This window comes from Humulus lupulus, chromosome 9 (genome assembly GCF_963169125.1).
Source record: "Humulus lupulus chromosome 9, drHumLupu1.1, whole genome shotgun sequence".
Lineage (NCBI taxonomy): Eukaryota > Viridiplantae > Streptophyta > Magnoliopsida > Rosales > Cannabaceae > Humulus > Humulus lupulus.
This window is the reverse complement of record NC_084801.1, coordinates 137355030-137365537: the sequence shown is the minus strand read 5'-3', so window position 1 is coordinate 137365537 and position 10508 is coordinate 137355030. Positions and strand designations below refer to the sequence as shown.

The following is a 10508-nucleotide window of genomic DNA, read 5'->3' as shown; positions in this document are numbered from 1 at the left end:
TTGTTTTTAAGGAAAATTTTCATACTTTTACTGCTATGTTGGGTGGCCTGGGATTGTAGAAATAAAGCATTCCATGGTAGCTTTTTGCCTGATATTAGAGTCTCTCTTGAATGGGGTGATTCGTTTCTTTCTCCAGTTGTGCCAAATTATGATATTTCAGCAAATCACAGAGAGTGATCTAAGGTGAGATGGCAAGCCCCTCCCCAAGTTAGGTGCCTATTAATTGTGATGCGACTCAATCAAAAAGTGGTAGTGGCTTGGGTGTTATAATCAGAGATGACAAAGGGAGGGTGATTGCTACTGCTATCGATTTTGTGCCAGGGTATATGTCTACTAAGTAGGGATGGCAAAAAAACCCGGTGGATCGAGGCGGGTTGGAGCCCCGACCCAACGGGGCGGCCTATGATCCGAAAATAAGCGGGGCGAAACCGGGGCGGGTCGAGATCTGACTCGACCGTTAGCAATTGAAGCGGGTCGGATCACGACTCGACCCCGTTTTTTTTTGTAATTTAAAAAAAAACCTAATTACTACAACTATTTAGGGTGATTCACAATCAATATATATATAAATAAAACAAAATATATTTCAGAGAGATAGAGATGAAAATTGATGTTTTACTTTGAAGTATATAAATTTTATTTTATTTTAGTATGCAAGACTATTTATAAAAAAAATTAGGCAACTCGTTTATGTCTAGTATGAGAGATTTTCTTGCAATTTATTTTTATATTGTAACATTTTAAAAAAATAGTCTTTCTTTTATTAAAGAAAAAGAATAAAAAAAGAAAACCTTATTGGGTCGGGTCTGACCCGCTCCTTCACATCCGGGGCGGGCTTGACCCGACCCGGATCAAAAGTCTTAACGGGTTGGGTCGAGGCAGAATCTTTGCAGGTTGGGGCGGGGCCGACCCGCCCCATTTACATCCCTACTGCTGAGGTGGCGGAGGCTAGAGCATTACTGTTGGGGCTTCAATTAACGCTTCAGGTGGAGGTGGGATTGTTTAATCTGACCACTGATTGTATTAGAGTGATTATTAGCCTGATTAGTTCGGATAGATTGGAAAGATTGGGGTACAGCTGTAGATGAGATCAAGCATCATTCTAACTTTCACAGTTGTGTTTCCATTTTTCATTCTCCTAGGAAAAGCAATGCTGTGGCCGATTGTTTGGCTCATTATAGTTTAGATCATGGTTTATCTTTTGTTTGGCAGCATAGGGTTCCTTGTTGTATTTCTCCTCTTGTTGCTATGTAATCGTTTTTTTTGTAATAAAGTTTTAATTCAAAAAAAAAAAAAAAGTACGCCATTTTATAAGTATTTTCAAACAAGTACATTGTTTTTTTTTGGTATTTACAACAAAATTATATAAATAACAATAAGGGACTAAAATTTATAACATTACTGTATTATATACCAAAATTATAATATGATATGTATAATAAATACTTTAGTTGTTTATATAATAACAAACGACTAAAACAAAGGTGTTGTTCGGTAAACTTTAAAAAATCAGTTTTTGATTTATTTCCTTCAAAAATTGAAAACAAAATTAAGAATTATGTTCGGTAAGTTGTTTTGGTTTTACATTTTTTTAATTTTTAATTAAAATTTTGGAAACAAGATTTTTATACTTTTAAATTTTATTTGAACAATTTTTTTTATCTTTCTTTCATTTTCTTTTTTTCATTTTTTCTCCTCCACATAATAAATCTCGTTCATCTTTTTTTACTCCTCTATCGCCGCTGTTGATATCGATGCCGATGCCGAGATTGTCACTATGGTTGCCAATGCCGAGGTTGTCAACCATCGATCCTTCCTACTCTTATGCCTCACTATCTTCCTCCTCTCTGGTTTGTCACTTGTCGTTACCGTCTCTATTTTATTTTTAAGATATGAAACATACTCAAATTTTATCGAACATAATTTTATTTTCTAAAATTATAAAACAAAAATATAAAACTACTTTTATATTTCAAAAAAATAGAATGAAAACTTTACTATTAGACTATTGTGTCCCACATGCAATAAGTGTAAGAATATTGAACTATTAATAAGAACATGTGTAACTCCACTAATTACCAATTGGTTTTTAGATGGAGCCTCATGATTCTTGTCATGGTATCAAGAGCCAATTCCCTAGCGGGCATTCGATTCACGCCGATCCAAAAGAGTGAGTCAAGCCGCAAGAGATCCACATAGTGCAAAAAGATACTTGAGATCCAAAAAAATAAGTGAGCTGAAAAAAATGGGCCACTTGTAATTAGGTGATTCAAGATTGGTGAGCGAAAAATCGCCACAATCTTGAGGGGGATGTTAGACTATTGTGTCCCACATGGAATAAGTGTAAGAATATTGAACTATTAATAAGAATATGTGTAACTCCACTAATTACCAATTGGTTTTTAGATGGAGTCTCATGATTCTTGTCATTTACCGAAAGCATTATCACATTTATATTCAGCATAAATTTTTAACCAGTTAATATATCTAATAGATTAATAAAACTAAATTTTAACATTAATTTTCTAAACATTAATTAATTAATTTCAATCAAGTGAAAACCTTAAATTTAACCATTATTTTTTTATTGATTAAAATGCTTTAATTATTAATTTTAGGTTTTTAATTATTCTTTATTTTTATTTTGTAGTTTTAAGTTTTTTAAAATTAACATTAACTTTTTTTAATTTATAAAATACATCATATAATTAAATATATAATGATTATTTTGAAAAATAGAAGTGTTGTTAGTAACACTTAAAAAAAAGACTAATGTTAATCATTATATATTTTATCAAACACAACCATAATGATTAACATTACCCTTCGAAAATTCCATATAATTTTTTTAAAAAAAAACAAGAGTATAATTTGACCATATATTTTTTTTAAGGGTAGGTAACTATTTGGTACCTTGTGTTTTTGCAAAGTATTATCTTGGTACTCTCTGTTTTTAATAATGCTCATATGGTACCCTGTATTTTAAAATCGTACATATTTGGTACCTAAACTCAAATTTAATTAATAAAATTTAATTAATTTAATCAAACTTTTGTCAATTATGCAAGTTACAAATTTAAATTTAATTACTTAATTACATATAATTGATGATAGTTTGGTCATATTGATAAAATTTTATCTATCAAATCTGAGTGTAGGGTATCAAATATGTATAATTTTAAAATACATGATATCATATGGGTATTATTGAAAACAGAAAGTACCAAAATAATACTTTGCAAAAACATAGAATAACAAATGAGTAAATTTCTTTTTTTTTTTTAAAAAAAAACAAGAGTATAACTTATGTTTATGTTAGATTGCCAATTAGGAATACGATTTCTTAAATGTGGGACAGATGTTATGTTTAGAGAAAGAAAGCAAATAATACCAAAACCAAAGCCATGTTTGGTTTGCAGATGGGTGTTCCGCCGGTACCTTACCTTATCTTCCACCTTCAAATGCCATGCTTTCACCTGTGAGTTCTTATCTTCCTCTCGCACCAATTCACATTTCTTGAACTGGGTTCACCCCAAAATTTGATTTTTTAGCCCAAAATTTCCAATCTCATTTCCCTTTTCAAAATGTTAATGCTTTCACCAGAAACTATGTATTGATGTTGATTAATGGTCGTATAAGTAAAATAACAGAATCCCATTTCATGAACTGAACTCTAGTTCTATTCTTTAGCTCCAGTTTTGCATTTGTTATGTTATAGAAAACAACAGATTGTCATGTGAATAATCTATTTCCAAACGAAACAAAGTAACTAAAGAGTAAATGTTGCTTTTGTGCGTAAAAATGTAACCAAGGAGTATAGAATTCACCTACTCATGATGACATTTGAAGAATATGTACTATTGTCTATGGCATTAAGGAATTTTCCATTTTATTAAGTTATTAGATGTTTGTTTTAAGATTAAAATGGTTTTATGTTTTGGGTGGTGGGTTGGTTAGAATATCATGAATCTATAATTATAGGAAAAGTTCAATGTATTTTCCTCAGCTTTGTTCACTATTAATCAATTCTACTTCTGGGTTACTTCAATACAATGATTTTGATGGATCTTAAGCAAAATACTACCATTTTTCTCATAAAATTTACTGAAACTGTTTAATTTTGTAGTAATGGAAATGGATTGGCTAGTCTTGATCAAGAGTTTTCTGCTATGTTTAATTAGAAGTACCTGTACTGTTTGAATAAAGAGATTTAGCTTGTTTAAATTTTTATCAGGAAAGTTTCAATTTTTCGCTCTCCTTCCATTTGTGGAAGCTTGGAGTACAGACACCTTCCTCTTGTCAAAATGCAGAAAAATCATAATACATCTGTGCCATGGAACCACTCTTCTTCACTTTCCCCTATTGATTCCTTACCTAGACTTAACTCATTAGGAGCCCTGCCCATCAGTGGCACTGATATTGGCAAGAGGCTTCAGTCATTGGTTGGCATAAACTCATCTGCAGACCAAAATTTGCTTGAAGAAGTTCTAGCAATTAATTGGAATGATTCTTTCAAAAGTCTTAGTAGTAAAGAAATTAAGGAAAGGAAAAGGCGAGAAAAGATCGGACTGGCAAACAAAGGGAAAGTGCCATGGAACAAAGGCAGGAAACATAGTGCAGGTAATTTGGATTCAGAGTGTTAATGTTTATTCAAAGTTTTGAAATCCCATGTGACTGCTTAAACTAAGTTGTGGTGTGGACTTGTACATATCACAGAGACTCGTGCGCGAATCAAGCAAAGAACCATAGAAGCCTTGAATAACCCAAAGGTGAAGTCATGTAAGATTTAGTTAGGTTTGATGTATTTTTTGTTGCCACATGGTTGTTAAACATAGCCTATAAAAAAGAAAAGAAAAAGATTTTATGTCTTCATCTCATGTTTTTGCTCGGTCAAAGTTATATATAGGTATTCACGAAGCACTTGTTTCATTATTGATGTATATTTATGTTCTTTTAAATTCTCTCTTTCAACATTTTCAGGTCAGGAAAAAGATGGTTGAACATCCTCGAGCTCATAGGTAACCTCAAAATCTTACTTATGCTCTAGATGAAACTAAGTACCGACTTGGTAGGAATATTATACTTGTGCAAGCCAGAGGAGCTTGATGGACTGTAGTAGGGGGAGTCACAGAATTGTAGTTTGAGAATCTAGTTCATTCATCTGTGGTCACTGTAGGTGATCGAATGGGTGCTTGTCAGATTTTTCCTATATATATTTGATTAGGAAGAATTTACACAGAGGTTTATATCAAAAGAAAAAAAATTAATGAGATGGCCATGAGGTTTAAGAAAAATTCCTCCAAAGATGATTCTGTTGATGGAAATTCATAGCTTAATGTAAACTGTAACTAGTTCTTAAAGATGCTACTAGCTGAAACACTTCTAAATAGACTCTGCTCCTATTTCAGAAATTAAAAGAAAGAATTTATAAAATTTGATTAGAATGTAAGACCTACTTGATACTCTTATGGCAACATGTATTTAATAGGAGTGGCCACTTTTTTATGTACTTCTCCAACTTTCCTTATAATGAACTAACTTTGTGTTCATGTTTTGGATGGACTTCTTATGTCTCAAGCTGCTCTAAACTTGTTCTGAGCTGTTTATTCTCTAGCATCGAAAGTGTTGAAGATTACTACTTCCTTCGACTTTTATTGTTTCAGAGAAGTATTTTCATTTGACCCTTATAGTCATTTTCATCATTTTAAAATTTACCTTAAGCAGAATGATGCTAGCTTACTGAGTAAACCAACATTTAAATAGTTTCTTTCTATCACCCTTTAAGAATTGAAATATGTTTTACTTACCCTTTCTTTTTGGCAGTGATCAGGTCAAGGCTAAAATAGGGTCTTCGCTTAAACGAGTTTGGTCAAAGCGTTTGAAATGGAAGCAATCTAGAGATAATTTTTTTCATTCATGGGCAGAAACCATAGCCGAGGCAGCTAAAACAGGAGGACATGGACAAGAAGAGTTAGATTGGGACAGTTACGATAAAATAAAACAAGAAATAGTTGATAAACAGTTCCGTTTAGCTGAAGAAAAGATAAAGGCAAAGGAGTTGGCAAAGATGGAGAAAGCAGCACAGGTGATGGTGAAAAGGATGGAGAAGCTTGCTCATAAGAGAAAATTGCATGAGGAGAGGATTAAAGAGAAGAAAGAACAAGCAAAAATAAAAAGAAAACTAAACCAAGCCAAAAAAGATTTAACAAAAAAGTTGAGACTTCAACAGAAATTAAGCCAGGTAATTTTTCCAGGGAACTAGGTATATCTAACATTTTAGATTTCATCCATGATCATAATTTTTTTGTAATCTGTAGATAACAATTATCATTACACACTACTCAAGCAAGAGATTAGTCGATCAAAGTACAGTGGCTCTGTCCAAAAGTATCTAAGAGAGAATGCTTCAGCCTCACTTATAACACTTTAAAAGTTTATAGTAAAAATAAAAATTTGAGCTAAAATTTGGACTATGATTCTCTTCTTCTTTGAAAGTGAAGCAAAACAGGACCATTGTAGCATCATTTTGCTCTTCCTCAGTTTGTAAAGCATTACAGAAATTTCTTCTTCCAGAATTCTTGTTATCTCATATGATTGAACTTCAATACTCACTGTTGCTTGATGCTATTATCTTCTGTACAGATTCGCCAGAAGATTTCACTTAATGGTCAACTCTCTAGTCGAAGGGACGGAGTTACTTTGCACATTCCAGCCTGGGAGAAATTGGATCTAGAGCTTTTAAAGGGTGAAGGTTTGCCAAAAGAAGTTTCTTTCGCAGATCAGATAAAAGCCGCAAAGACAAAAAAAGTGGAATTTTCCACTACAAAATCTCTTGCAGCCTCATCCATAATTCATTCGTCCAGTAGAAAGTCATAAAGTATTAGAAAGCTCAGTCTTCCATAGTTCCAACAAAAGTAGGCGTAGCACATTATTATTGGCTGTTAAGGGTAAAGTGATTGCTTCAACCTATGATCATGGCTTGTTTCTGATATAGCTTTTGTGTCATCACGCTTATAACTAACTTGAATCAGTCTTCTAATCGTTGCAGCTTCATATCATTCTTTAAAGTTAGAATCGGTTTGCATTGCCATTGCTGTCGCTGCTGCTGCTGCAAGGCATCATAACTCACCAGAGATCAGGTTTCAGTCATATTCGAAGTTCACTTCTTGTAAATTTTATGCGTCTAGCGTTCGCCTTTGAGTGACATGAATAGGGTCAGACTTGGAAAGCTGCTTGCTTGATTAACAAATTTGAAACAACCAAACTTACTTTAACCAAATGTGTTACTACAAGTAGGTTGGCGTTGAATCTGATTAGCATATGTAATGAGTTATGACAATGTAAGACCTCTTCTACTACATTGTTTTAAAGTTATAAAGCTGACCTAGTTTGGAGGGTCTTTATGTTTCATTTTTCTTTTGAAGCCAAGAAATGGCAAAAGAAAAAATGAGAACAAATACATAGGAAATTTTTTTATTGAATTAATTGCCCCCTTCTTTAAGTAGCCTCATTAAATACTCAAATACAAATAATTATTATGAACTACAAATACATTGTTTTCATTTTTTTTCTTCTTTCAATTCAATCTTTTTATTTTGGAAATTGAACTTCACCCTTTAAAATTTAATATTAATATTCAATTTCACTTGTAATTTTCTATGTAGATGAAAATTCCATTCTCTACTGTTTAGAAGCTTAAATAATTTCTAAACAGCATATTACTTAAATGATAATATGTTGTGTGATTTGCTATTAAAAATTAGTTTTTGTTTGATAACATTGAAATTTTTTAATTTAAACTTTTTCTTTTTACTAAATTAGAACATTTCATTGTCACCAATGAACTAAAAATCGATTATATCGTTTGAAATGTCGGCCAAAAATCATAAAATTGAGGCTGTCGATATTTTATTCTTTGTGAATTTAAATCCTTCCCTATGTCGACGATATGCCGATTATATATCCATAAAATTTTGATATTGTGAAATATCGGTCCAGTGCTGTTCCAACTTTTGGTCTTATCGGTGATATTTGTCGACAATTTCGGTGGCTTAATATGAAAGTTACATGTCTTTTTTTTTTAAGAAGAAGAAGAGTACATCACGTGTGGAGCTTTGTTGATATAAGAATTCTAACTTATTAATTTTTTATATTTATTAAATAAATATAAAAATATATATCACGTGTGGAGCTTTGTTTTCTGCTCATCTCTTCTTCGTTAAAAATATATATTAGTCTACTTTTTACTATTATTATATATTTTTATATTCATTTTTTCAAAAAAAAAAAATTATTAACCTCAATTCCTTGTCACACATTAGTGATTCTCATTTACATCAAAAACATTTTTTTAACAATTTTTTCTCTAAAATAAATGTATTAGTTAGATTTATTTGTCTAATTATATTGATTTCATGATTTAGAATATATGATTAAAGTTTGATTTATTATTATATAGTATGTTTTGTTATAATGGTTCAATATTATTATATTTTTACAAATTTTATCAAGAATTTTGATACTTTTAAGATTGGATTTTTCTTGAAATTTCTATAGATATCGAAAATATTTTCGATATTTCCTTGAAATTTGTTGATGATGTTTTTTGTCAACTAAGAGTAAAAGCAACTAAGGACTTATAATAAAGGAAGAAAAGAAAAAACAAAGATTTTTTACGCGGTTCATTAGTTAAATCTACCTACGTTCACGAGTCACTTTTATTGAATGAATATTCTGCGTTCAAAGCTTTGAAAGCAATTTCACAGATCTTTGAGTACAAAAATTATCTATCCCTTCTAAAAGGTTATGTCCAAGCTATTTATAGACCCGGTTTACACAATATTCTTCCCTAAATTTTAGGGAAGTTACAAGATATCTCATTTGAATTTGAAATACAAACGAATATATTAAATACAATCAAATATATTAATTACACTAAAATCCCTTAAAAATAGGGTTGTTTACACAGTTTTAACTAAGCTCACAATTATAGGGATTTATAACCGTGAACACGTTGTTGCCTCAACGCATCTTCGAGCCAACAAAATATTTTGAGCTCAGCGTAACAATAATTTCGCCTCCTTATCTATCAGACTCTCGAGTTTGTCCTTTCGGATGCTTTACTGTCGAGCTCACATTGCATGCTCAGGTGTCCATGACGTGGCATCTTAAAGTGATTTACTATTCACACAAGTAATCACGATGAGTACCATTTTGCATATTTGATTTTCATACTTGCGAGCCTACATTTCGAGGCTGCTTTTTATATCTCGAAATTTGGGGTGTAACATTTTGTCCCCTCAAAAGTATCTTTTCGAGCCCTGTGAGAAGGAAAATTTTGAACTTCTCTTTCAGAAAATGTGCTCGCCTACCACACTCGAGTGTGGACACATGTCAACACAGGGATGGATACCGAGACTACTCAAGTACTCTTCTTCTACCCATGTCTTTTCACTAGCCCCTTTTTGCTGCAAGTTTTCGAAGTTAAACGAGGTCCCTCAGATCAAATTCTAATATGATGTTTAAGAGCTCAAATCCGTTTACCAACTTCCCATTTCTTCACCTATATAAATCCTTCTTTTACCTTCATTCATCACTTTTACTCCCTCTAACCAAAACCAGAACTCTGAAACCCTATTGCATTTCCTCGAGAAAAAAGAAGAACATCTATGAGATTCCCCAGTTTCCCATTCATTCTTCCTTTGAAAATGAATTTCCGAGAGTCTCTCTATACAAATACTACTAGTCTACGCTTTGATTCTTCCATCAACTTCCTATGTGTAAGTTTTTGGTCTTTCTTCTGTTATGCATGAGTTTTTTTTTTTACATTCTTGATTCTATTCATGAAGATTTATAGGAAAAGAAGGTATTTGAAGATTTATAGGAAAACTATTTTCTAAGATATTTAGGGATGAAAACGAGTTTTTATAGGGTAAATGTGGTTAAAAATGGCATCTTTTATGGGTTTTGAATATAGTAGATGTCGGTTTCGTGTTGAACCAGAGTTAGGGCTTTAGAGTAGGGTTTTTATGCGCATAAACCAATGATATCGTATTTTGGGTAACTGCCTTTTTATTTCTAGAAAACCGGGATAGCTTGCATTAGGAATTAACTATCCACTTTATGTGGGTTCGATCTCGATACTTCGAGCCAGATTCAACCCAAATTATTCGAAATTTCAATCTCGTTGTTTGAAGCTTTTTTTTTTCTTTGAATTCTCAAGATATTTTCCTTTTCATATCTTTCTAAATAATGGGCCCTCACCCTTTCATTTATTGTTAGATGATGCAGTCTTCGAAGAATCGGTGGGGCCCGACCTGGCCATTCTGTATCATCCTCCTTCTCCTCGAGTCGAGTCTCCTTTCACTCAAAATCAATGATGTATACAGGAGCATGAAGAACGTCTCGAGCTTGAAGATACATGTGCACACTTTCAACGTCAAATTGTTGAGGTCGAAGAGGGAAAAAGAAAAAAAGTTGTGGTTCATCGTTTACCTTTGTAACGCCCT

At 32.4% G+C, this 10508-nt stretch overlaps 1 protein-coding gene across 3 annotated transcripts; it reads left to right on the top strand.

Annotated features, from left to right (window-relative positions):
- Nucleotides 1-3342: 3342 nt before the first annotated feature.
- Nucleotides 3343-7481, top strand: LOC133802641 (uncharacterized). 3 transcript variants are annotated; one of them, XM_062240993.1, is made up of 7 exons: nt 3343-3478; nt 4235-4620; nt 4717-4769; nt 4981-5018; nt 5824-6241; nt 6643-6947; nt 7049-7481. In XM_062240993.1, exons 1-6 carry the CDS (start codon nt 3405-3407, stop codon nt 6874-6876), a joined length of 1203 nt encoding a protein of 400 aa, XP_062096977.1. In that variant the 5' UTR covers nt 3343-3404; the 3' UTR covers nt 6877-6947; nt 7049-7481. The 3 variants fall into 3 exon arrangements, with proteins under 3 accessions (XP_062096977.1, XP_062096979.1, XP_062096978.1); XM_062240995.1 differs by having other exon boundaries at nt 3356-3478; nt 4215-4620; XM_062240994.1 differs by having other exon boundaries at nt 3374-3478; nt 4127-4620.
- The last annotated feature ends 3027 nt before the right edge of the window (nt 7482-10508 follow it).

What these genes read in the sequence shown, in the direction of transcription:
- LOC133802641 (XM_062240993.1), top strand. Translation starts at nt 3,405, where the DNA reads ATGTTTGGTTTGCAGATGGGTGTTCCGCCGGTACCTTACCTTATCTTC. An exon ending in CAAATGCCATGCTTTCACCT is followed by an intron (nt 3,479 to 4,234) that starts GTGAGTTCTTAT and finishes AATTTTTATCAG; the next exon opens with GAAAGTTTCAATTTTTCGCT. An exon ending in TTCAACAGAAATTAAGCCAG is followed by an intron (nt 6,242 to 6,642) that starts GTAATTTTTCCA and finishes TCTTCTGTACAG; the next exon opens with ATTCGCCAGAAGATTTCACT.